This window comes from Lagenorhynchus albirostris, chromosome 3, assembly GCF_949774975.1.
Source record: "Lagenorhynchus albirostris chromosome 3, mLagAlb1.1, whole genome shotgun sequence".
Classification (NCBI taxonomy): domain Eukaryota; kingdom Metazoa; phylum Chordata; class Mammalia; order Artiodactyla; family Delphinidae; genus Lagenorhynchus; species Lagenorhynchus albirostris.
The window spans coordinates 165,426,200-165,452,358 of record NC_083097.1 but is presented as its reverse complement, the minus strand read 5'-3'; the positions used below and the strand labels follow the sequence as shown (position 1 = coordinate 165,452,358).

Genomic DNA, 26,159 nt, shown 5'->3' with positions numbered 1-26,159 from the left:
GGGATTCCACAGGTCCTAAGGGATTCCACAGGTCCTTCCACAGCTGATTTTAGCCTGAAGGTACTTGCTGCTGCTGCTGTTACTACCAATAACAATGATTTTAGTTTTATTGCGTTTAATATTTAAACAGGGCCGCCACATAAGGGGTGGGCCTGCTGAGGAGGGGAAGTTTGTTTATTCAGTCCACAAATACCAGATGCCTAATGGTACACTAGACTCTGGGGATCCACTAGTGGGCTAGCCAGCCCCTGCCCTCATGGAACTTTCTACCCAGGGGGAGATAAATATCATGGGCCAGCTCCTGAACTAAGTACTTGACAGGCTTTAGCTCATCTACTCCTCCCAACAAAACCTGTGAGGTCGGTACTATCATCAGCCCTGTTTTCAGATGAGGAAACTGAGACAAAGCACATTGTACCCAGATCAGAAAGATAGAAAAGTAGGTGAGGAGGGATTTGAACCCAGGCTGCTGGCCCTGAAGTCCTCCCGGGAGGCCAAGAGATCTGGGATCATTTATCCACACATACAGCCATGGAGGAAGGTACCTGGATGTGGAAACATCACGAGTGGCACGGAGGAGCGGCTAGAACTGGGGACAAGAGAAGGGCCGGCAGTGACTGCTGAATTCCAGCAGTCGTTCTTGTTACCTGAGGGGCAGCTCGCCCATCAAATGCCCACCCCATGGCCAAGGAAAAGACCCGGAGACGTCAGGCCGTCTCCCCAGGAGTCGGGGTGGTCTGAGTGGCCCAGCTGATAGTCTGTCTGGGCAGATGGGGTCACGTGGCATCTTTCAAGGCTTCAGATTTAGAAATGACTCTGGGTCCCCATAATCATTAGAGGTAGAGGATCAGAAGCTGGGCTGGTAGGGGGTGGGGTATGGAGGCGGGGTAGGTAGGAAAGCAAAATTAAAGGAGTCTTGGGGTCTTCTGCCTGCCTCTGAAAGATGGCACACACACACACTCACTCACTCTCCCTGTTGAAAAAGAGTAAGTCATTTACTGAGCGCTCACTGCATTCGGTGTTTTACATAGGTTGTTTCTAAAGTCATTGAATGCAGAGTGACAGCTCAGCTGATCAACTTGGGGCAAAGGCTCTGGAGTCAGAAATCCAAGTGCAGGGAATTCCCTGATGGTCCAGTGATTAGGACTCTGCACTTTCACTGCTGAGGGCGCGGGTTCAGTCCCTGGTCGGGGAACTAAGACTCCGCAAGCCGCTCAGTGAAAATAAAATGAAATGATTTTTTTAAAATACTTTGGTCAGTACTTAAAGAAAAAAAGAAAGAGAAAAGAAATCCAAATGCAAACCTTTCTTCCTCTACGGCCTCGTCAGGAGACCCAGTGAGCAACTCTCTACTCGCTAGGGTACCTCTCACATGTTATAAAACTGTCCTTTACTTTTCTGTCTACCCTGGTACAGAATCTTTTTTTTTTTAATTTTAAAAATAGACTTTAGTTTTCAAAACAGTTTTAGCTTTACAGAAAAATTGAGAAGATCAGGACTTCCCTGGTGGCGCAGTGGTTAAGAATCTGCCTGCCAGTGTAGGGGACACGGGTTCAAGCCTTGGTCCAGGAAGATCCCACATGCCACAGAGCAACTAAGCCTATGCTCCACAACTACTGAGCCTGTGCTCTAGAGCCTGCGAGCCACAACTACTGAGCCTACGTGCCAAGAACCTGGTCTCTGCAGCAAGAAAAGCCACCGCAATGAGAAGCCTGCACACCGCCATGAAGGGTAGCCCCCGCTCGCCGCAACTAAAGAAAGCCCACGCGCAGCAATGAAGACCCAATGCAGCCAAAAATAAATAAATAAATAGATGTAATCTCTCATCATTTCTTAAAAAAAAAAAAGAAAAATTGAGAAGATAGTACAAAGCATTCCCACAGACCCCACCCTCACAGACTAACAGCCAGTTTCCCCATATTAGTAACATCATCTGGTAAGTTTGTTATAATTAATGGACCAATATTGATACATTATTATTAACTAAAGTCCATACTTTATGCAGATCTCCTTAGTTTTTCCCTAATTTCCTTTTTCTTTCCCAGGGCCCCTTCCTGGATCCCGTAGGACATTTTGTCAAGTCTCCTGAGGCTCCTCTTATCTGGGACAGTTTTCTTAGGCTTTCCTTGTTTTTGATGACGTTGACAGTTTTGAGGAGGACTAGTCAGGGATTTTCTAAAGTGTCTCCTAATCTGGATTGGTCACATGTTTTTCTCATAGTCTTGGGGAGAAAGGCCCAGAGATGAAGTGCCCTTCTCATGTCAGCGTATCACGTGCACATGCTCTCAACATGACTTATCACTGATGGTGTTGACCTTGATCACCTGGCTGAGCAGCACAGGGGTTTTTCTCTTCCTTCATCCAGCAGACGTTGATTGAGCACCTACTATTGGCCAGATGCTGCATTAGGGGCTTGGAGTAGAAAATTAAGAAGATAGGCCTTTGCCCCCAGAAGGTTCATGACCCAGTAGGGCAGGCAGGTGTGTATGGTAGGAATTGCCATAGAATGTGCCTTGGGCTGGGGTATAGGGGTAGGTATTTTGGGGGAGAGGGGAGAGAAGTGAGCCAGAACCCTGGAGGTGGTCGGGGGCAGGGTGGTTTGCCAGGAAAGAGTTCACTGAAAAAAATCAGTTTCCTTCTTTTTGATGGTTGAATACCATTCCATTGTCTGGATGGACCACATTTCATTTATCCATTCATCCATCGACGTCTGGGTTGCTTCCACTTTCTGGCTATTGTGAATCGTGCTGCTGTGAACCATCATGTACAGGTGGGACTTCCCTGCAGGTCCAGTGGTTAAGACTCCATGCTTCCAATGCAGGGCGCGCTGGTTCTATCCCTGGTTGAGGAACTAAGATCCCACGTGCCGTGCACCCCGGCCAGGAAAAGAATTAAAAAAAGAATTGTGTACAGGTTTTCCTGTGAATGTACGTTTTCCATTCTCTCAAGTAGATAACCTAGAAGCGGAATTGCTGGGTCATATTGGCAACTCTTTGTCTACCTTTTTGAGGAACTGCCAGACTATTTTCCTCTCTATTATTCCATGCGTTTCTTTTATTCCATGCGTTTCTTTTATTCCATGCGTTTCTCTCAATCTGTAATAGAAAGCACAGGTGATCATCTCTTGGTCTCTGCCCGCCCCCCACCCCTGTATGCTCTGGGCGTGCAGGGGCTGCTTCTGTCTTTGCCCAGCAGTGTTCAGCCCTCATCATGGTGCCCAGGACCTGACTGGCACTAAGGAAATACCGGTGGGTGGGCAGGCAGGTTCTATTCCTCCAATATTTCTCAACTCTCAGGTTGTACCAGGCTCAGTGCAGGTCGCAGAAGTAGCAGGGACCCAGACAGTCATGATTCCTACCCCGGTGGTGGATCTGATTGAGCCATTCTGGAGCCAGTTGGCAATCTTGGCTGGTGCTCAGGAGAAAGGAGAAGCTGCGGACGAGGGTGTCACAATCACCGACATGTATCTGGTCATTTAAGTCCTGAAAGTGAACTCACCGAGGGCATGAAGGGATAAGGACCAAAGCAGGGCCTGTGGAGGAAGGGGTGCCAGGCTGGGCCGAGGCAGGAGGAGCCTCAGGACCCTGGCCTCTTGGAAACTAGATGGGAGAGTACTTCAAGAAGGAGGAAGCATGACTGGCAGTGTCCAAACACCCCCGTGAGGGAGAGGAAAAGGGAGGTGGAGGGTCCCCAGCATCTGGACCTTTCTGCCCCCCGACCCCACCCCCAGCTCACCGGCAGTCTTCTCCCACCCCTCTGGCTTGACTGGGCTTCCGAAGCCATGGGCCACCTTATAAGGGCGTGGCGGGCGGTGGTGCCAGCAGGGACGGCATTAGGTGGCCCACTGCCCACTCCGCAGGAGCCAGGAACCCCCTTCAGGTGGCTGCAGTGAAGCAGAAACAAAGGGCATTCAAATGGGGCCGTTGAGAGGCTGGGACCCCAGACCTGGAGGGCCTGTGTGTGGATCTCAGAGGCCAGTGGCCCCTCAGCACTTGAGGGGACCTGGCTTGTCTCTGCGTCTCTGTGCCCATCCAGCAAGGGTAGGGCGGCCGCGTGCCCTGGGAGATGGGGGCTCATTCGCCTCGTTCCACTCCACATCCCTGTCCTTAGAACAGTACCTGGCCCTCAGATGACCCCCAGTAAGCGCCAGGGAAGGAGGGACTGAGGCAGTAAGAGTCCGGGCGCTCTGGAGAAGGGACAGGGCTGCTCACAGAGCTAGGAGGGCAGTGAGCCCATGTCCATCCGTATGTACTCGGTTCCAGGCGTGGCGAGACCTGGTCAGTGCAGGAAGCGTGCGTGTGTGTGTGTACATGTGCACGTATGGTCAAAGGGGTGTGTGGGTGTGAAATAGTGTGTGATTGTGTATCTGAGCGCGTAGGTCTGCGACTGTGTGTGAGTGTATGTCAGAGCGTGTGTGCATGTGCACGCAAGACTGTGTGTGAGGTGGTTTGTGAGTGTGAATGTATCTGAGTGTGTGGGGTGTGAGGTTGTGGGTAAGTGTGTGTGTGTGGATGTATCTGAGTGTGTGGGGTGTGAGGTTGTGGGTAAGTGTGAGTGTGTGAGTGTGAAGGAGTATGTGTCTCTGTGCGTGCATCAGGAGGATGGCTTCTGGGGCTGCGCAGCATTTAGAGAGTATGGGGATGAGTCAAGAGAAAGTTCCTGAGGGACCAGAAGCTTCTGCCTCTCAGACTGCAAATTTAAGCCCTGGGTATTGAATACATTTTATTTCTTGTATGAAATACACATTAATTTGTGATAAGTATCTGAGCAAACTCTGCTAGTGGATTGCCCTAGTAGTTTCTTTTAATCGGAAACCCAGAGCTGAACCATTCTCTTGGGCTCTTTGCAAGCCAGGGTTGGGGTTGGCGGGGGAAGGCAATGTGCTTCTGAGGCTGGGGTCCCCTGGGCTCAGCACAGAGACAGTGGACCCCAGCCCCAGCCCTGGCCACGTGTGGTCTTTGTCTCTGAGGCCCCCACTACTCCCCAAATCCAGCTGTGCTTATGGGGCTCCAATCCTCGCCTCCACCACCTACTCCCCTCTCCCAGCTCTGAAGTTGGGAAACCCACGCAGCCTTCCCAGCCCCTCCCTGCCCAGAGAGATCCTTCCAAGTCAGCACTCCTTGTCCATGGCCCGTCTCCGCCCCAGACCAGCCACAGACTTTGCGGGACGCCCCAGAGTGGCCCCCACTGTCCCCCTCTCAGGAATGATTAACTCCTGGCTTGGTGGCACACCATGGCTTGGTCTTTGGGGCAGGTTGTCCCTGGCCAGCTGGGCAACAGGAGGAAAAGGTCTTCTGCTTCTGATGGGAGCCATCGTCTAGAGTTTGTACCACTCACCAAAAGCTAGAGCCCTCAGTGCCTGACAAACTCGGGGGCCCTCAGGGGCCAGAAGCAGAACCAGTAGCCTTGGGGAGCCACAGAGTCCTGGGGTGGGAGGGTTATGAGCCCCCCATGAGGTGAAAGAAAAATGGTGCCCCCTGCCCCTTGACAGGGGAGCACAAGGGAAGGAGACTAGAATCAAGTGCATGGCCAGGATCAAGTCCCGCTGACCTGTGGACCCTCAGGTGCTGGTTGGGGGCTGAGCTTGGGCTGTGGGAAGGTGCTCAGTGACCTGAGGGTGCCAGGCAGGTGCAAAATGGGCTGCTTTTGTCCTGTGACTGTCCTCCTGCTGCCTGGAGACCAGATGCCCCCTCTCCAGGAACTGGGCGAGGGCCCCTCTGTGGCTGAGCTGTCAGAGCCAGGTCAGGTGAGGTCCAAGGAGAGCCACACTTCAGACGCTGTTCCATTTGAGACCAGAGCCTTTGCTTTCGGCACAGTGCTGAGCTGGAGCCAGTGTCCCTGAGGCTCCCAGGAGGGTGGGGCTGGACCATCCCCAGGAGGAGTAGGAGAGATGGGCCGGCACCCACCTGGCACATGACAGGCCAAGAGCAGGATACTGATCAGAGCCTGTAGCTCTCACTCTGACGCCATCAGAGCACAGATTCCTAGCACTTTGACATGTCCCTGGCTTCCCAGCCCAAGGGGAGTTGACTCTTCTGGCCATTGGCAGCCCCAGACAATTAACAGTAGAGAATAATTGCTTCTGGCTGTGCCAGCAGCCCACTTTGGTTGATGAGACAGGGAAGGTCAGATGCTGAGGCAGGGCTCCCAGGACAGGCCACAGCTGGGGACAGGGACCAAAGCTGTCAGGAACAGCCACCAAAGCAGGGGCATCGGCACCCCCAAGGTTGCAGCAGGGACCCTGAGTGTGACGGGGAGCCTTGGCCCCTGGCCCTGCTGAAGACTCAAGGGTGTCAGCTGAGACTTGGCGTTCATGCGCAGGGACAGCAGGACAGCTCAGGCGCTGGCCGTTGCCCTCCTGATTCCATCCAGGCGCTGGACTACAAAGGCAGGGATCCCAGTAGCCAGCCCCGGGGGCAGAAGGAGCCGGCCAGGCCGTCAGCTAGACTGGGGTGCATGGGGATGAGGAGTGACCAAGTGGACAGACCAGAGGTGGGAAGCCCGGGGCGAGGAGATGTCTCTGGGTGGCCAGCAGGCTCACTGGTCCAGAGCCGGCAGGACAGGGTGGGCACCCTGCCCAAAGCTGACCACACCTTTCTGGTCCCCAGACAGAGCTGTGACCTGGCCCTGCTCGCAGCTGAGGAGCCTGCCCACCATGGCGAGCCCCACTCTGAGCCCCGACTCCTCGTCCCAGGAGGCCCTGTCGGCCCCCACCTGCTCCCCCACCTCTGACTCCGAGAACCTCAGCCCCGATGAGCTAGAGCTACTGGCCAAACTCGAAGAGCAGAACAGGTGAGTTGGGACCTGAGGGAAAGGGAGAGGCCCCAGGGGTATAGCCTGGGCCCCAAACAGAAGTTGCTGGTGCCACCTCACACTCAGAGCTAGACCTGGCCCTGGGCCAAGTGACAGCTCCAACAGAGGCTTGACAAGGATGTTTGTCGTCACCTCCCACCAGACGGTTCTCCCATTCAGATGAGGAGGCCACGGTATCAGGGGGCCCAGTGGACCTGGCCTTCACTTCTCTAGCCTTTGTTGAAGGGAAGAGTAAATCCTCTGACTCTGGCGTTGGCCCTTCCCACTTCTCCTCTGGCCCACCCCCTGTTTTAAAGTGTAGGTTTTATTATTATGCCAGTATGGCGAGGCCAGCAGATCAGGAGATGACTGCCATTAAAAAGACAGTTTGGGGAATTCCCTGGTGGTGGTCCAGTGGTTAAGACTCCATGCTTCCACTGCAGGGGGCATGGGTTCGATCCCTGGTCAGGGAACTAAGATCCCACATGGCGCGTGGCATGGCCAAAAAAAAAAAAAAAAAAAAAACCCACAGTTTGTTACGCACAGATTCCAAGAGGAGGGGCACAACACACCATGCACCATGCAGGGCCACCTGGGGAAGCACCAGGGTCAGTCAGGAGGCAGAGGGAATGAGAAAAATGTGGGCAAGAGCCTTTATTGTGGTTTCTGCCAGAAGGAATGGTGAGGCAATGTAATCAGGCTTAGGACTGGCTAGTCTGAATACCTTCAGCAAGCTGGGGGCATAGGGGCTGGGCCTATTTGTCTAGTACCCGGCCCTGGGGTGATTAGGGCAGAGGGATAGTGGCCCTGAGTGCAAGAGCCTAACAGAGGTGGGTGGTTTGTGGGTTCTGGGTTGGTTGGTTTGCATATGAAAAGTGCACTAGCAGGCAAGTCCTTAATTATCTCTAGGAATCTGCTAGGCCTGGGAGGGGCAGTCCCTCCTGCGTCAGGGAGGCCCCAGATGTCAAAGCCTCAGAAATAGGTGGTTCATGCAACCCCTTGCTAGTTGGGTGCCCCCAGCCAGGATCTCACCCTCTCTGTACCTCGTCTGTAAACAAGTCTTTACAAAACCCGCCCCACAGGGTTGGTACGAGACTAAATGAGCTACTCCCCATGCTTCTCAGCCCAGGGCCAGGCACAGAATGGGACACATGAATGGCAGCCTCTCCAGGGCTCCCGGGATCAGGACCAGGGCTCAGAGAGGTTAGGGCACTGGCGAAAGTCACTCAGCAAGTGCCGCTCAGGAAAAACAACTTAGACCCAATCCCTGGTATCCTCTGGGACCCCAGGGAGGGGGGGCCAGGCTTTTTGGGACCCAGGGGCCAGGGTGGGAAGCTCCTGCAGCCTCCACCCTCCCCCCCTGCCACACCCAGGCTCCTGGAAGCCGACTCCAAGTCCATGCGCTCCATGAATGGCTCCCGGCGGAACAGCGGCTCCTCGCTGGTGTCCAGCTCCTCAGCCTCCTCCAACCTGAGCCACCTGGAGGAGGACACATGGATCCTGTGGGGCCGGATCGCCAACGAGTGGGAGGAGTGGCGGCGCAGGAAGGAGAAGCTGCTCAAGGTGGCCCAGGCGGCGGGGCTGGCCGGGCGGCCGGGGGGTGGGGAACGTCTGCCAGGGGCCCCAGCACGAGCAAAGGGCAGGACTGGAGGTGTGTGGGCACTTTCGGGGTGCCTTGCCAGGGCCGGGGGGATGGGTGTGGAGATCAGGGCTGGCACCCCAGGCACCCTCCTGCTTCCCGCCCGTGAGTTCCGTGATGGGCTGGGGCAGCACATTCAGCCTCATGGACGCCGCGTGCCGTGCAGTGGCTCAGCCGATCTCTGGGCCCCGGGTGAGGCGTGGGTGGACCCGATCTCAGAGGCCGGGCTGGGCGGCCATGGGGAGGCTGCTCTGGGATGGGGTCCAGCCCAGCCTCCCGATCCGACCCCCCGACCCCCCCACCCCCGCTCTGACCCTGTCGCCAGGAGCTGATCCGCAAGGGCATCCCACACCATTTCCGGGCCATCGTGTGGCAGCTCCTGTGCAGCGCCACGGACATGCCAGTCAAGAACCAGTACTCGGAGCTGCTCAAGATGTCCTCACCTTGCGAGAAGCTGATCCGCAGGGACATTGCCCGCACCTATCCAGAGCACGAGTTCTTCAAAGGCCAGGACAGCCTGGGCCAGGAAGTGCTCTTCAACGTCATGAAGGTGAGGCCCCCTGGCCCCACGGAGAACCGCTGCGGTCATCAGGCCTGGCAGGACCCTGCCCTGACTCGCATGTGTTCCCTCGCAGGCCTACTCCCTGGTGGACCGGGAGGTGGGCTACTGCCAGGGCAGCGCCTTCATCGTGGGCCTGCTCCTCATGCAGGTAGGTGGCCTGGGCCCGGCCCATCCGGCTCTGTCTGCCCCCAGGAGGTAGACAAAAGGAGAGTGTTCCCTCCATCCGGTGTCCTTCTAGGTCAGAACCTCCCTCTGTGTCCACCTGTGGCCTCTGACAGTCTCCCAGCCAGGCCCCCAGGGGGTGAGCACAGAAGGCTGGCCACCTGTTCTGTCCCCTGTCCCGTCCTAAGATTGGAGGGAGGGGTACGCCGTCCTACTCAGTCACCCCCCAGGGTTGGGTGGGACATTCAGGCTTAGGTCAGCCAGTGTGATGTTTATGGGGCTCGGGGTTTCCTCCAGAGAATCCAGCAGGCTTAGGAGGGGGAGAATGGAGATGGCTGGGAATGGACCAGAGGATGCCTCTACCATGGGCTCTGGAGGTGGCCAGACCTGGGGTTCAAGTCCCAGCTCCACTGTTTCCTGCCAGGAGGCCTTGGGCAGGTGACTTCAGCCTCAGGAGGCTTCCTGTCATTGAAACAGGGTGATGATATTTACCAGAGAGGTTTGCTGTGTGGGTCCGGGCAGCCCGGCACTGTCCACGTTCAATAAAAGTAAATGGAGCAGAGACAAGCGAAGCCATAAGAAGAGCAGTGGGCGCCCCCGCCCCCCCACCCCCACTCACAGCCTCCTGCCCGCCCACCCCCAGATGCCCGAGGAGGAGGCCTTCTGTGTGTTCGTGCGGCTGATGCAGGAGTACCGCCTGCGGGAGCTCTTCAAGCCCAGCATGGCAGAGCTGGGGCTCTGCATCTACCAGTTCGAGTACATGCTACAGGTGAGTGGGCCCAGGGGCGGTCCCGCCTGCCCCCTCCTCTCCACCAGCCCACACCTACGGGTGCTAACGTCGGCCGTCCTGGCGAGTCTCTTTGACTGAAAATTCCACGCCTGAGAAATCACATCCAGACGTTCCAGCTCAGAGAGGGGCTCTACTACCCAAGGGGCCGTAAAGCACTGCCCTGAAGGATGCTTTGAGGGACCAGGTAGGGGCCAGCCCTTTCCAGAGGGGGCTCCTCAGAGCTCGGGGCTCCCAGAGCCATTACGGCCAGGGTGGAGGGGTCAGCCTGGCTCAGACACACACACGGCGCCCTCCTGTCTGCTCCCTGGTGTGGCAGAAGGAGGGGAGGTGTCGTCTGCCTGCCTTTGCTGATTACTGGAGAACCACAGCCGCCTCTGTTTATAAATAGCAGCCCCACAGGGCCCGCTCCTGGCGAGAGCTCCTGAGTCAGGAAGCCCAGGGCAGGCCGGGGGACAGCCCGAGGGTGTGTTCTCCCAGTGAAGGACCTCCAGGGGGTCCTACCGCCTTCTCCAGCCTCAGTTCCCCCAGTTTCTGTCGCTTTCCAGCAGACCAGTCAGACAGGCATCCCTTGAGCGTTGCTGGGCGCAAAGCACAGAGCATTGTGGGAGGCGGTGGTGAGCGTCCCACGGGCAGCTGGGCCTCCTGCCATCCCTGTCCATGCCCCCATCTAGTGCTACTCAGAGCTCTGGGGTACTGCCGCCCCACCCAGAGACAGTGCGGGATGCTGCCCAGGGCAGGTCAAGGAAGGCTCCCTGGAGGTGCAGGCACTGAGGCCTAGCACTTCCAGGTGGAGGGAGCCTGTGGTGCCGACAGCTGTGCCCAACACCCTCCTCATGGCGCCTGGCCTCCTCCCCCCACCCCAGGAGCAGCTCCCGGACCTGAACACCCACTTCCGCTCCCAGAGCTTCCACACGTCCATGTATGCCTCCTCCTGGTTCCTCACGCTCTTCCTGACCACCTTCCCACTGCCCGTCGCCACGCGTGTCTTTGACATCTTCATGTACGAGGTGAGGACCACATGCCCCTTCCTCTCCTGGCCATTCTGGATGGAGTGGAAACGACTGCAGGGCTCAGGGAGGGGTCGGAGGGCTCCCAGGAGAGCATGACCAGAGATGCACTACCCCCGCCTCCTTCGCAGGGCCTGGAGATCGTGTTCCGGGTGGGCCTTGCCCTGCTGCAGGTGAACCAGATGGAGCTGATGCAGCTGGACATGGAGGGGATGTCCCAGGTGGGCCAGGAGGGCCAGGGCGGGCAGGCTTGCCCCCCAGCAGGGGCACCTGGGCAGGTGGAGCCCTTCTGAGAGATGGGGAGGCCCTGGACTTCCTGAGCACCCTGATCCTTTCCCATCACCTCTGCGCGCCCCCAGGTCTCCATGGAGGACCGGGGTGGGGGGGTTGCCTGAGGAGCCCCAGGCTCTGCCAGACACATCCCAGGGCCAGCAGCCTGGCAGCAGGGAGAGAGGAAGGCCCAGGCCGAGCCCTGGGAGTCCCCCCGCTTCACCTGCCCCCAGCTCTGTGTCCCCGGAGCCTAACATGGCAAATAGTAATACTGGCCAAACCAGGAGGCCTTGGGTGTGGTTTTGGCCCCAGCAACCAGGCCGGGCGAGGGCACAGGAGGGAGTGAGGGGTCTGGGGCAGACTCTCGCCCTGCCTCACCACAGCCTACCCCAGCTGCCCTGCCTGCTGAGAAGAGGCCGGCCTGCATCTCACCGCCATGTCCGCATCATGCAGGCCCCCGCCCCCTCCCAGCGTCCTCCAGCTGGTGCTTCAGGGAAGAATGCACAAAGGCCACAGTTGTGTCCACGAACACGGGCATCCATTGTCCGCAGCTGCCAGAGGGGCCAGCTGGGCTAGGGCGCGGGAGCCAGCCTGGCCCCGAACTTCAGCAAGCTGTGTCCACCCGGCAGCTTGCACTTAACTCTTTGCGGAGGTTCCCGGGGCCCCAGGCGAGCAGGCAGACCACTGAGGGGCCCTCCCTCTGGCTTCCTCCACACCACCCCGATCCTTCAGCCTCTTCCGTCTCCTCTCACTGCCCCTGGGGCAGCGGCATGTCTCCCCCTTCCTCCGTGAAGGTTCTCTGTGCTCGGACCCCACCCATACCCACACCTGGCCTTCGCCCTCAGGAGCTCCCGAAGCCGCTTTCCCTGCACACAGAGGTCCTGGCTGCAGGCAGCTCCTTCTCATGATTCCTGCTTCTCACACTCACTCACTCAACCCACACAACAGGCCAGGTGATGGCGAGGGCCCAGGCTGACCGGCTCTGGCCGTCCCTCCTGGTGTACCCAGGCCCTCCTCCAGGGGAGCAGGGTGCCACAGGGGCTCAGGTGGCCCCAGGTGGTCAGGGCCCGTGTGTCCGTGACCGCCCGTGTCCCCACAGTACTTCCAGAGGGTAATCCCCCATCAGTTCGACAGCTGCCCGGACAAGCTGATCCTCAAGGCTTACCAGGTCAAGTACAACCCCAAGAAGATGAAGAGGTCAGTACCGGGAGGCCAGGGTGCTGGCAGAAGCGGGGTCCCCGAGGGTGGGACAGTGAGCACGTCGGCCCTCTCCTCTGCAGGCTGGAGAAGGAGTACGCAGCCATGAAGAGCAAGGAGATGGAGGAGCAGATCGAGATCAAAGTGAGTCCCCGGTTGGCCTGGGCAGTGTTGGCGGGAAAGGGGGGGATGGTGGTGGTGGTGGTGGATATGCCCTTGGGAGCCCCCTCGATGGCCGCTAGAGGGCAGCCCACCCAGCGCGGGCCACACAGCAGGGGGTCCTTAGGCTCTGAGAGGTGGTCCCTCGGCCTGCCTGTCCTTTCACTCACCACCAGGCCGGCATGGGAGCAAGGCCCGCCGCCCCCCCCCCCAGCACTGGGGACACGGTGGTGAACAGGGCCACTGAGATTCAACCTCCAGCCCTTTCCCCTCCCGGTGGTCTCAGGCTGGGACTGAAAGGTCCAACCCTCTCATCACAGGACTGGGTCCCCTGGCAAGCAGCACCATCCTTAGGGCGGGTGGGGGTGGGGCTTTCCAAAAGTCGTCTCATTAACATAACAAAGACACCTTTATTCCTCTCCTCACTTAGGAAATTCCCAGGGTTTAGGAGCCTGTGCCAGGACCAGGGACAAAGACCAAGTATATATTCCTTGTAAATCACAATATCGTAGAGGGTTTTCTGGGTGTGCAGAGCCTCTGAACCCAGACGTCCCTCCATCTCCTTCCCTCTGCTGTCATCCCTCCAGACGTGATTTTGGTTATTCCCTCAAGAGGCGTTTAGTGAGCACTGTGTGTCAGAGTCACAGCAGGACTGAGGGCCCCCAGTCCAGTGGAGGTGGGGGACAGACACAAACACAAACACCAGCACAACCTGGCTCTGTCCTCTTCAGGGGCAGAGTCCCACAGTGGCTGGGACTGGAGTTCCACAGACCAGAGTTCAAATCCCAGCTCTCCTACAGAGCAGCTGTGTGACCTGCGAGGAAGGTGAATTCACCTCTCTGAGCCTAAGTGTTCCCTTCTGCAAAATAGGGATGACGCTCTCCTGTTCAAATAATTATTATTATTAACCACCACCATCATCGTCATCCCTACCTCCTCTAGAAAGGCAGAGACAAAACCTAGGTTAGAATCCAGGTCACCTGCCACCCATACCTGAGTGGCGAAAGAGGGCATCATTGTCCTGGCCCCGTTTGTAAGTTTTTGAGAAATAGTCTTGTGTCCTGAATTTTTAAGCATCTCCCTTTCTCAGGAATGGCAGCTTTACTGATGCACCAGTCCAAACGTGTATGTGTGTTTTGCTCATGCACGGACAAGGGCCTGCTGCCATGTGGTGACCATGATGGCTCAGCAGTAGGGAGGGACACAGCGGATCCTTAAACCACATTCCCAGCCTGGAATATTATCACTAGAGGAGACTGCGTGCCCCAAGGGCAGGGCAGATGCCTTCTCCCCTGACCCTGCCCTGTGCCCTTTCACTTCTCGCCTGTTTAAAAATGTACCTGGGATTTGTTTTAATCAGGTATGGTGAGGTGACAGACACAGAGACAACTGCCTTCAAAAGAAGAGTTTATTACTCACAGGAGGGGGCACACTTCTGCACGCAGGGCCACATGAGGAAGCACCAGGGTGGGTCAGGAGGCAGAAGGAGAAAAGCATGGGCCAGAGCCCTTATTGTGGTTTCCACAGGAAGGGATGGGCGAGGCAGGGTAGGCAAGTTCAAGCGAGTTCAGGATTGGCTAGTTTGAATAATTTCCAGGCTCTGGGCTATAGGGGTGGTCCCTAGCTGTCCTGGAACAATTGAGAGCAGGGGAAATACTAGCTTGGTGTGCGAGAGTTAGATAAGGGAGGTGGGTGGGGGCATGGGCTCTGGATTGGCTGGTTTGCCTGTGGAAGGCAAGGAGCAGGCAGGTTGTCTACTCTCCCTAGGAATTAGCTAGCCCTGGGAGGGGCAGTGCCTCCAGGATTAGCAAGGCCACAGGATGTCAAAACATCAAAAATACAGAAAAAAAGGGACTTCCCCGGCAGTCCAGTGGTTAAGACTCTGCGCCCCCACTGCAGGGGCCACAGGTTCAATCCCTGGTTGGGGAACTAAGATCCTGCATGCCGCATGGCAAAAAAAAGAAAAAAAAAATTTAATAGTGTGATTAGTACATAGGCCCCCGTAGTCCTTGTTCACTCCCTGTCTGGTTTTCCCTTGGGAGGAAGAGGAGAGAGGCGAGTTGTTGGCACATCCAGCTCTTCCAGGGATGGCTGAGCTTGTGGCATCAATGCATTGAGGCCAGAAAGGGGGCAGACATTCCAGGGGTCAGGGGTCAGGACTCTGGTTCTGGATCCCTATGAGCAACAGAGACCTGTGCCGGCAACAGCTCTGACCCCAGCGAGCCGGGAGGCTTGGGCAAGACACTGCCTGCCTCTGACTCAGTTTCCCCTCCCATGACATGAGTCAGTGCCTACCCATCAGTCAAGTCTGCAATCCTCTCTGACCAGAGTTGCTTCCTGGGAGTGCTCTGGGTGTTTCCATCGCCTGTTTCTCCCCGGGAGAAATCAGGCAGTGTTCTGTGTGGTCCACAGGGAAGCAGGACCCTCAATAATCCGCCGATCAAAACTATTTCTGTACCCACTGCTTAAGGGGTACGTAGTTAGAAACTAGGTGCAAGGCAGATGTGAACCTCCCCTGCTTCCCAAAAGGCTGTGAGGGAACCTAAAACCACAAATATGTAACCAAGACTACCAGCACAGGATGGAAGGCGGAAGCAAGGAGACCATCTCCAGAACCCCAGCCGGGGGAAACTGACCACTCTTGGGTACAGCTGGCTCTCAGTGGGTTGCGGAAATGTAGTTGTCAAACTGAAAGAAGCATGTGTTCAGCAAGACCTCTTCCCCTGGACCCAGACTCTGAGTTTGTCCTCTGAGAATTCAACCCTGGCGCTCCAAGTGAAGCAGTGAGGGGGTGGGGCCTGTCTGCGAGCAGCTTCCCCCAAAACACAGAGGCCTTTGCCCTGTGGGAGGCGTCACATTGGCCCTTGACAGGCTCAAGCGTTGGGTAGAAACAGACTCCGGAGGAGGGACCACCCCCCCCCAACGCCCCCCACCCCCTGCACACACAGTGCATAGCCATCAAAGTGATCACATTATTTTTACTGAACCAGAGTTTGTTTTTAAAAATAACACCTGGTGGACCATTCCAAACGGGAATTGGCCTTGACTGGTTTCTGGAATCACTGACCCAGAGCGAGAGACACTGGCGCTGTCCTGCCGGGAGGTGGCCTAGCCCTGCAGGGACAGCCGTCTGTGTGTACAGAAGCAGGCGGCGGGCTCTGACGTGCTCTCCCCTCTCCCCGCATAGAGGCTTCGGACAGAGAACCGGCTCCTCAAGCAGCGGATTGAGACCCTGGAGAAGGTGAGGGGTGTGGCCACCAGCCTGTGGCACCGAACCCTCCCAGTCCCGAGCAGGACCCAGCAGCCAGAGGGCCAGCCAGCCTCCTGCCCCGGGCGCCGCGCCCCACCCCCCCGAAGCCTGTGGCGTAAATCCCAGAGACCCCACCACAAGCCTCAGTGAGATTTGGGCTGCTGTATAAATTTGGGACTGTGGCGAAACTTTGCTTGAGGAGGGATTGAGTTATAACCCTGCTAACTGCAAACACGGAAATCCATTTGTGCCCGGTGCCCTCCCGGGCTGCCTGGGTGCGGGCTGCTCGGACAAAAGAAAGGAGACAGGGTGGGGGAGAAGGGGGCGGCCTTGCACCGTTGAGGGGCTGCCATAGCCTTGACCCTGGCCCCCAACCTGTTTTTAAAGATGGGAGTAGAGACGGGGATCCTCTACTTCCAGCTCCCCACTCAGTCTTGCTTGACCCTCCACTGACCACACGGAGTAGGTGGAATTTGTTGCCCTTGCCCCAAAGCCTTGATTCTTGCTTTGCCTCCAAATTAAAATGCACCCACCGGGCCCAGTGCTTCCCTCCCCTGCCCCCTCCCCGGACGGCACCTCCTCACTCACGAGTGAGGCCCCCGCCTGGCGGCCCCCATGAGTGGCACCGCCCTCCCCACTCACATGCAGACCCCTCTCCAGGATGGAGCTGGCTCTGGCTTTGGTCTTCCTCTGGGTCCTCTCCTGCTGGTTCTCTGGTTCTCTGGTCTCACTCCTCTCTCCCTGCTTCTAGAGACAGTCCACTGCGTTAGTGACAAGTGGTTCTTGTCTGTCTCTCCCTCTCTCCTGTCCCCGCGCCTTCTGCTCTGCCTCTTCCCCCTGTCGCTCGGAACCCCTCCACCGGGTAGGAGAGCGCTGCTCTGGCTGATAGGCTAATCCAGGTACTGTAGCTTTTCGTCTCCCGTTCCCACTTCTTCCTGGTCCCCACACATGACCACCACACCACCTCTTCCCTGGCCGCTGCCATCCCCCGGGGGGTGAGGGGGGCAGGCCTGGAGCTGCGCATGGGGGTGACTGGGGACCGCTTCCCCCGGGAGATAGAGGCTTCCCTCTGGGGGAGGGGCGTGCGTGTGAACGCGTGGTGCGTGTGGGCGCATCTGTGAGTGTACCCACACGCACATGCACAGGTTTCCTCCCACCAGGGGATACAGGTGGGGACCCAGGAGGGCTCGGGGACCCTGAGGCTGCATCAGCAACAGGCCCTGGTGTGTGCACGGCTGAGCCTCCCCAATACACACACACACACACACACACACACACACACACACACACACACACACACACACACACACACACACACACACACACACACACACACACACACACACACACCCCTTCCGGCCCCTCACGCTCTTCTCTGCTCCCACCTGCAAGGCCTGCCATCTTCTTTCACTCACCTGCTTCTGCTGCTGCCTCATCTTGAATGGCTTTATCTGGAAGCTTCTGCCCACTACCTAGTGGCTCTGAGCCTGGAACGGGGGGCCTAAATTGGGTGGGCTGAAGGGATGAGGCTGGGGGGGCCTTGGGCAGGTGGAAGTCCCGGGCTCCAGGACTGGAGAAGGCCCCGCGAGAGCTGTATCCCACCCCCTGACCTGGCCCTAAGGAGCCAGCCTCTGGGCCCTTGGCTACCCCCACATCCTCAGCGTCACCAGCAGAGCCCAGCCTCTGCTGTGCCATGTGCCCTGGATAAGGACTTCTTTCTCCTCACCTGGGACAGAGGCTGAGAGCCAGAGCCTGGGCCCCGGGCGGCTGTGTTCCTCCAGGTTCCTCCCAGAGTGTCCTGTTACTGCCGGTCCCCCCATCCCCAGGCCCCGTGGGGCGCCCCATCCCAGGCTCTGAGTGTGGGAGGCCTCACCCCTCTCCCTTCCGCCCCACCTCCACCCTCTCTGGGCTTCGCCTGGGGTGTGAGCAGAGGGTCACGGCCCCCTGTCCTCGCTGTGCTCAGGGGCAGGTGACACGAGCGCAGGAGGCTGAGGAGAATTACGTCATCAAGCGGGAGCTGGCAGTGGTGCGGCAGCAGTGCAGCTCAGCGGCCCAGGACCTGCAGAAGGCACAGAGCACCATCAGGCAATTGCAGGAGCAGCAGGTAGCAGGCTGGGTGGGCGGGGCCACCAGGGCCAGGCCACGCCCCATGCCCAGCTGCCTGCAGGGCTCTTGAGCAAATGGCTCCAAATCAGCCCTGCCTCAGTCCCTGGCCCGCCTGTTCCTTGCTGGGGGGCAGGGGACCCACAGCAGAGTGCAGATTCTTCCCCATCCTCAGCAGCGAACAGCCCCACACCCAGGGGTATCCCGTGTTTTCCGTTTCCCACCCCCCAATAGGGTGTCTGGCCTTCCACACTGAGAGCAAGGCAGTCACCCTCCCCGGGCCCCAGCCTCAGCACAAGAGCCCCTGGGAACCAGCTGTCCCTGCTGGGACCCCTCCTTCCACCGATGGGGCTGTGATTCCTTGGGGGAGCCCTGGTGTCTCCCCAGGGTCTGAAGGGCTGTTGGGCTGTTATCGAACTAAACCCGGGTCCGCTCACCTGACATGTAGCAAAGCCAATCTACCAACACTGGGTTGTGGCGAAGGAAAGTAAAGCATCTATTGCAAACAAGGAGAACAGGCAGCTCATGCTCAAAAGAACCCATAAAGTCCCCAATGGCTTTTAGGCAGGGGTTTGTAAAGACGGTGTTGGGGGAGAGGGTCCTAGGATGCATGACCAGCTCATGGACCTCCTTCTGGCTGGTTGGTGGGGAGGTAACAGGGTGATGTTTCAGGAATCTCCGTCATCAGCCTTCTGGTTCCAACCAGGCGGGGGTGCATGCTTGTGTTCAGCATGTAGTCACCATCCTCCACCTGGCTGGGGGTCCCAGTTCCTGCAGAACAGCTCAGAGATCCATGTCAGATGGTTATATCTGTGTCCCTTCAGGAGGACCTAGGCGTCCTGTGACCTGCTGTCCTCATTAACTGCTTGCTGCGTTCTGGAACTCAGGGAAGGCCTAGGAGACTAAAGCCTTTTTCTACAAACAAGCAATGGGGACACCAAAGGGTTTTTGTACTTGGGAAGGCCCCACAGGGTCCTGCTCGGTTTCAATCCCCCGTTTTCTTCGAAACTTGCCAATCCTGATGGGGGGAGGGGTGGCACAGAAAGGCAGTAAAGTTTTGGATGAAGAGGTTAATCCTAAGCTTGGCAGGGGAACTCAGCTTTAGGGGGACTCAGTTTCAGGGCTTCCCCGGCGGGGCCAGCCATGCAGGGCAGGACCTGGGACAAGGGAGAGGGTAACTCCTTCCAGCGCCCAGCACTTTGCCCTCGGAAGAGGGTCTGGCCTGTGCCCACCAGTCTGAGCCGGTGAGATGGGGGTGAGGGGGCAGCCCAAGTCTGTTGTGGGGTCATGAACTTCGGATGGGTAGTGGGAGGACCCATGGGCTGGAGCACTGCAGAGAGTCCGCTTCTCCCAGAGAGGGCTTTCAGAACTTTCCTCCAGCCGTACCCAGCAGGCTGCCTGCCTCATGTGGCAACCCACCAGCAGCTGCAGCCTGCAAACTCAGCATGCGTGCCCCAGCGCAGGTCCCAGAGGGGCAGGGAAGGATGCTGTAGGCTCCCTGCGATCCAGGGCTGAACCCAGCAGGGCCTGGCAGTGAGCTGGGGGCAGGGGTGTTTGGGGGGTCCCTGATTTGGAGAAACCACAGGGTGCTCAAGAAACAGTAGGTGGAGACAGAAGGGTCATTCGCTGAGGAGGGCCCCCTCACCCAGGCCTGGAGACCTGGCCTGAGGGGTGCAAGCTGATTCTTCACTCCCAGGTCCAGGGGGGTGGAACTTCACCTTTGTTGCTCACCTGCATCCACCTCCTGCCCCACAACTTCGAGTGCTGTAGCCCCACCTGGCTCTGAAGCAGCCAGGCCAGTGGGGAAACTGAGGCTGGGCTAACCCCACCCATGGCATGATGCCCCCTCTCAGGCCAGTCAGAGAGGCATTCACCTGCCACCTCTGAGCTCTGGCCTTTAGGGCCTGATCAGAGCTGGGTGAGGCAGGGAGGCCGCTGCAGGCAGAGGGAGGGAGTGCGGGAGGTGCCAGTGCAGCCCCTGAGCACCGTCTCCAGAGGCTCCTGGAGGAGGTGCAGCCTGGCAAGAGGTTGGCATGGGGCCCAGAGCCCATCTGAGCCAAGGGAGAGCCACTGGTACGCATGGGCCTCAGAGACCCCCAGTGGTCAAGGGCAGCGAGCAGACCTGGGCAGCTAGACAGGTGGGGGAAGAGGGTGGCAGCTGCCCTGCCAGGCTCCCCGGGCAGCAAGATGCAGGCCCCGCTCTGACCCCAGGGGCTGCCCTCCCCCACTGGCCAGGTTGGTTTTGTTTTGGCCATGCCACGCGGCATGCGGGATCCTATTTCCCCGACCAGGGATCGAACCTGTGCCCCCTGCAGTGGAAGTGCGGAGTCTTAACCACAGGACCGCCAGGGAAGTCCCACGGCCAGGTCTTCTTTATTGGGCCCACCCATCACCCCTGGGACTCCTAGGGTACCTTTGAGAAGCCCCTGGGCACTGACCAAGAAAGGAGTCTCAGCAAACTCTTTCCCCATCTGCCCCATGCCACCCTCACCCTGTGGTTAGGCCACGGGCCACACAGCAGGAAGGGGTCCCCGGAGAACTCACCCTCCGTCCTCATCCCAGTGATCCTGGGAACCAGTCACTGGTGTCCCTTTCCATGGCATCCTGAGGCCATGGAAAGTCCCCTCTGTTTCCAGGACCCCTAGACACAGAGCATCAGGGCCCCCATGGCATCCGGCCCCTCCGGCAGATCCGGAGTTTCTCCTCACCCCCCTCTCCACCCACAGCCCGGCCCTGGAGGTGGACGGGGTGGGGCCAGGCCTGGGCCCACAGCTGGCTGGCAGGAAGGCTGCCCCCCTCTGGCCACAGCCTGGGGCCCAACGCAGCCCTCTGCCCACCCCCAGGATAACCCGCGCCTCACCGAGGACTTTGTGGCCCACCTGGAGACAGAGCTGGAGCAGTCACGGCTGCGGGAGACCGAGACCCTGGGGGCCCTGCGGGAGATGCAGGACAAGGTTCTAGACATGGAGAAGGTGCGACTGGGCAAGTGCTGGGGGAACCATGGGGAAGGGGAGATGACAAGAGGCCCTAGCCAAGGAGAAGGGGCGGCCAGGGGGACCAGTGGGACAGGCCCTGGAGTCAGAGCCCCCTGCCCCAGCAGCCCCCAAGGAGCTCAGGGCACCTCCCTCGGCCCCTGCCTCCTTCTCCTTGGTCTCCACACCAGGGTCAGGGCAGATGGGAAGTTGGGCCCCTCACCCTCAGACCCTCTCAAGCCCTGGAGGTACATACGTGCGTGCGCGCGCGCGCGCACACACACACACACACACACACACGAGCATACAAAAAGCAACACGACTCCACAAGGGGTGCGCCCACCCTCATGTGCCAGGCACCAGGCCACCAGTGCGGTGGCCTTCATGGGCTCCCTGGGCTGTATGTGTCCCCTTCAGGCCCTGGGTTCCAGGATGGAGAGGGGGAAGGGAAGGCCAAGGCCCAGGCCCATCAGGGCTGCTCCCCTCCATGGAGACACCACCCAGGGGGCCATCATCTCCCACCTGCAGCCCTGCAGGGGGCACCAGGCCTCTTGGTCCTTTCCCAGCTCCTTCCACACTGGTTGTCTCAATTCCCAAGGCGCTGCCAGAAGGGAGGTGCCCCGGCCACCAGAGGGCAGCACTCACCCACTTGCAGGAGCCGTGCCCCCCACCTCCAAGCTGCGCTATTTTGGGTGCCCTCCCAGGTGGGGTGTCTCTGCCACAGCCTTGCATGGGGCCATCGGCCTCTCGGTCCCCAACTTCCCGCCTGCCCAGAGCTGGGCTTTCCACCCCCTCCCTCCACATCAGAGGGAAATGTGGGCCCAGTAGGTCTGCCACCCCCCGCCACCCCAACTCCCAGACTCAAACGAGGGTCAGGGAGAACATCATGCAGCAAGTTGGCTTTTGGTCCAAGAGCCTGGAGCACGAATCTCTCATCACTGAGCCCTTGGGAGGCCAGGATAGGGCCTAAGCCGGCCCTCAGTCCATCCCCAGGGAGACGGTGCTGAAATCCACGGTCTTCTCTGCTCCAGCTGGGCCAGGTCCCGGGTCTGGGCCCAGAGGGTGTGGATCTCAGATTCCCAGGCGGGTAGCACCCGTCCTGTCCCAGCTAGTGTTACTAGCAGTCACATGTTGTAAGGGGGTTGCCCTAGGCCAGTTGTGCCAGAGAGCAGGTGCTGTTATTACACCGATTTTACAGACCACGATGTCCAGCTGGGGCGACAAGGGCGGGGTCTCCCCGCCTCGGGCCTGGTCCTTGTTCCCCCGGCGCATCCTGGGGTCCAGGGTGCACCCTCTCGCAGCCGGGCCGCCCAAGGCGGAGCGCAGAGGAGAGGAGAGCGGGGGCGTGGGGCCTACGGGAAGGGCCGCGTGGCCGCGCAGCTCCCCTGGGCTCTGACTGCTCCTCTCCCCGCAGAGGAACAGCTCGCTGCCCGACGAGAACAACGTGGCGCAGCTGCAGGAGGAGCTGAAGGCGCTCAAGGTGCGGGAGGGTGAGGCCGTGGCCTCGGCGCGGGAACTGAAACTGCAGCTGCAGGAGCTCTCGGACACCTGGCAGGTGAGGGAGGGCCTCGCCCAACGCGCACGAAGCGGCTTCGGGGTTCCCAGGCGGAGGACGACCGCCGACCTCTCCCCGCAGGCCCATCTGTCCCGCGGCGGCCGCTGGAAGGAGTCCCCGCGGAAGGTGGTCCTGGGCGAGCTGCAGGACGAGCTGATGAGCGTGCGGCTGCGCGAGGCCCAGGCTGTGGCCGAGGGCCGCGAGCTGCGGCAGCGCGTGGTGGAGCTCGAGACGCAGGTGGGCCGCTGCCCGCCTGGGGAGGGGACCCGGAGCCCGGGGTCGGCCCCGCGGCGAGGCCGTGACCCCCGCCTGTCCGCCCCCAGGACCACATCCATCGCAACCTGCTGAACCGCGTGGAGGCGGAGCGAGCGGCGCTGCAGGAGAAGCTGCAGTACCTGGCGGCGCAGAACAAGGGGCTGCAGACGCAGCTCAGCGAGAGCCGCCGCAAGCAGGCCGAGGCCGAGTGCAAGGTGCCGCACCCCCCCCACACACCGTGCCCGCGCCCCCGCCCGTCCCGCAGCGCCCCTTGACCGCTTGTTCCCCCGCCCCCAGAGCAAGGAGGAGGTGATGGCCGTGCGCCTGAGGGAGGCGGACAGCATGGCGGCGGTGGCCGAGATGCGGCAGCGCATCGCCGAGCTGGAAATCCAGGTAAGCGGCGGGGCCGGGGCTGGGGCCGGGCTGCGGGGTGGGACCCCGCGCTGAAGTCCGGCGACCTGGCCCGCCCGCAGAGGGAGGAGGGCCGCATCCAGGGCCAGCTGAACCACTCGGACTCGTCGCAGTACATCCGCGAGCTCAAGGACCAGATCGAGGAGCTGAAAGCCGAGGTGAGCGCGGGAGGGGCGTAAGAGCCCCGGTGTTCTCGGCCGGTGACGGGCCGGGAGTCGGCGCTTCGGGGAGCGGGAGAGGAGGGGGCCAGGCGGCCGGACTCCGTCCGTGGGTACGTCGGTCCACGCCTCCAGCGCGCGGGTCCCCCGCCCCAGGTGCGGCTTCTGAAGGGCCCGCCGCCCTTCGAGGACCCACTGGCCTTCGACGGGCTCGGCCTGGCACGGCACCTGGATGAAGACTCGCTGCCGTCGTCGGACGAGGAGCTGCTCAGCGTGGGCGTGGGCGCGGCGCTGCAGGACGCGCTCTACCCGCTGTCCCCGCGCGACGCGCGCTTCTTCCGCCGTCTGGAGCGGCCGGCCAAGGACAGTGAAGGCAGCTCAGACAGCGATGCCGACGAGCTGGCCGCGCCCTACAGCCAGGGCCTGGACAACTAAGGCAGTGCCCCGCGTGCTCGGAGCCCGGGGCCGCCGCCTGCCCGCTCCTTGGCCGCCGCCCGCACTTAACAAACTCCAGGCCCTCGGTGGTCCCGCCCACCCCGAGGGCCAGGACCAGCGCGGCAGGGCGCGGAGGGTAGGACCGAAGTCTGGGGATCCTGAGTCCCCTGGCAGGCCCACTCTCCCCAGCAGTGTTTACCGATCTTGGTCCGTAGCCCTCTGGGCCCAGTTACCTGGAGGGTCTGCCCCTCTTAACAGCCAGGGCAGGGGCGGACCCAGGGGTCCCAGGACGGGAGGAGCAGGAACCTCCCCCCTCCTAGCTGGCCTCCTTCTGGGACAAGGGTGGCCCGGCTGGGAAGGACCCAGGAGCTAGAGGAGGCCTGAGGAAGAAGAGGCCGCTCTAGGCCTGTCGTTACAACCCCGTGCCACCCTCGGGACCCTTGGCCTCTGGGGACAGATGGCCAGGCTGGGTTTTCCTGCCTGGGGCAGGCACTGTGGCCCCTGCGACAGAAACCAAAGCCCCCCCTACTGTGTGCAGGGCCGCGCAGGGTGTGGTGGCCAGCCGGAACCAGCCAGGGCCTGGGTAGTGTCTGTCCCTGCTTCTTGGGGGCCAGAGCAGCTGTAAGGAAGTGAAGAGACCCCCCTCTCCCCAGCACACCACGTCTCCCTCTGTGACAGTCCCATCACCCCAGCCTGGCCAGTGATGAAGGGGCTCCCCGACCCAGGCTAGCCTCCTCTCCAGGGGGTCCCCAGCCTCCACTTCCGTTCCTTCTCAGTATCCCCGGCCCCACTCTCTGGCCAGAGCCAGGCCCCAGGGGAGGAGGCCTCCCAGTTGAGTTGCCTCCCAGCGCCTGCTCATGGTGGTCCCGTGGTCTCTGCTGAGTCAGAACCAAGAACGGTGCCAAAATCCAACGATGCCCCCAGACCCCTGCCCCCTGGGGCCTCACGACCCTCAGGCTGACCCTCTCGGTGCTCCTGGAGCCTAGAGCAGCATCACAAGCAGTCTCCCCGGCACTTCCTGGGGTGGGGATCCATGCTCAGTACCCCCTTCCCGGTCGCCCACTCCTCAGTGTTACAAAGCCTGGGGACCAGGGTGGGCATCCGAGGGGCTCTCCCATGTGCCCCCCACACTGCCCCCCACCATTTTGCACACTGCCTGTTCACACTCCACACGTCGCCCAGGCGGGAAAGATGGAAAATAAAGTGTATTTACACAGTAACGGACAAGGGATGCTGAGTGGGGCAGGCCTTGGGGTAGTGGAATCACCAGCAGCCATGGGTCCCCGGCCCCTTGTCCAGTGAAGCAGCGGGGAAGGGAGCAGGCTGTCCTTGCCCTTGGGAGCCTCCCACCATCTAAGAGAACCAGAGGTGGAGGTCATAGCACGCCAGTGCGGGCGGGGGTGGGGGGGCAAAGAGGCTGTCCAGGTCGGGTGCATCATGGAAGAGGAAAGGACATTCACACGTACAGTGTGAGCATAAGTGTGGACGTCAGAAGAGATGGTTAGTATTGTAGGAACGAGTCACCAAGGACCTGGGACGTCAGGCGTAGGGACAGACCCTTAGAGCAGGGCATTTTCAGGAGGGTGTCTCTGGAGATGGGGAGGGAGGATGGGCCATGATTTCCCATCATGGGTGACTGGGTGACTCAGCTGGGGCCTCCCCTGAGAGACACAGAGGAATGAAGGGTCTTAGGGCCTCAGGAAGATTCAGTATCTGGTTTATTCAGCACCCACTTCCCAAGGCCTTCCGGGTGCTCCACTGTGCCCGGTTCTGAGGGGTCCCAAGTGTAGTGGAGCAGACAGACATTGGGGTGGGGGCGGGGACTTAGCCGGCACAGTAGTGTGGCAAGTGCCTAGATGAATGTGTAAGGAGATCAGGGAAGGCTTCCTGGAGGGGGGGGGGATCTGCAAGGGCATAAGCATAACGGTGAGACGTGGCAGGGACCAGCAGGAGGCACATGAGGTCTGTGAAGAAGGAACAGGAGAGAGTGGGCATGGCCAGACCAGGAAGGGGTTTTTCTAGTCAGGAGAAAGAGTTTGCACTGTGAACTAAGGGCGCTGGGGAGCCATGGAGGGCTTAGGTGAGAGGGGCACCATCAGGTAGACTACAGTGTTGGGGGGCAGTGCAGAGGCAAAACAGCCAGGCAGTGGGGGTTCCCCTGGGGGAAGAAGGCCCGGAGAGGCAGCATCCTTTGTGGGGTTGCCCATGGAGCTGAGACAGAGTCCCAGTTAGAGGGTGACACAGCCAGGAGCAAAGGAAGGCTTCCTAGGAGGAGACATTTAATTGGGTCCAGCTAGGTGCCAGCCAGGCCCTACCCTCTACACCCAGTGTGGACCCACCAAGTGTCCCCCACTCTGCTGCCTGATACCTGCCAAGCGGCAGGGCAGGACACTGGTTATGCACCAGGACAGCCGAACCCCAGCTCTATTCCCTCCCACGACA

General features: G+C 59.8%; 1 protein-coding gene across 7 annotated transcripts in view; it reads left to right on the top strand.

Moving 5' to 3' along the window:
• EVI5L (ecotropic viral integration site 5 like) overlaps positions 1 to 24,937 on the top strand; it is a 29,659-nt gene extending 4,722 nt beyond the window's left edge. For 2 of the 7 annotated variants that reach the window (XM_060145346.1, XM_060145343.1), the window contains exons 2-19: positions 6,609 to 6,792; positions 8,166 to 8,355; positions 8,757 to 8,981; positions 9,067 to 9,141; positions 9,799 to 9,924; positions 10,809 to 10,952; positions 11,084 to 11,173; positions 12,322 to 12,419; positions 12,503 to 12,563; positions 15,766 to 15,819; positions 16,695 to 16,727; positions 17,792 to 17,932; positions 20,658 to 20,903; positions 22,318 to 22,695; positions 22,782 to 22,928; positions 23,011 to 23,106; positions 23,187 to 23,282; positions 23,439 to 24,937. In XM_060145346.1, the coding sequence (XP_060001329.1) occupies positions 6,656 to 6,792; positions 8,166 to 8,355; positions 8,757 to 8,981; positions 9,067 to 9,141; positions 9,799 to 9,924; positions 10,809 to 10,952; positions 11,084 to 11,173; positions 12,322 to 12,419; positions 12,503 to 12,563; positions 15,766 to 15,819; positions 16,695 to 16,727; positions 17,792 to 17,932; positions 20,658 to 20,903; positions 22,318 to 22,695; positions 22,782 to 22,928; positions 23,011 to 23,106; positions 23,187 to 23,282; positions 23,439 to 23,717 (2,616 nt within the window). In that variant the 5' untranslated portion in view covers positions 6,609 to 6,655 and the 3' untranslated portion in view covers positions 23,718 to 24,937. The remainder of the gene's footprint in view (positions 1 to 6,608; positions 6,793 to 8,165; positions 8,356 to 8,756; positions 8,982 to 9,066; positions 9,142 to 9,798; positions 9,925 to 10,808; positions 10,953 to 11,083; positions 11,174 to 12,321; positions 12,420 to 12,502; positions 12,564 to 15,765; positions 15,820 to 16,694; positions 16,728 to 17,791; positions 17,933 to 20,657; positions 20,904 to 22,317; positions 22,696 to 22,781; positions 22,929 to 23,010; positions 23,107 to 23,186; positions 23,283 to 23,438) is intronic. The other 5 variants (XM_060145347.1, XM_060145349.1, XM_060145348.1 and 2 more) reach the window with 5 other exon arrangements.
• The last annotated feature ends 1,222 nt before the right edge of the window (positions 24,938 to 26,159 follow it).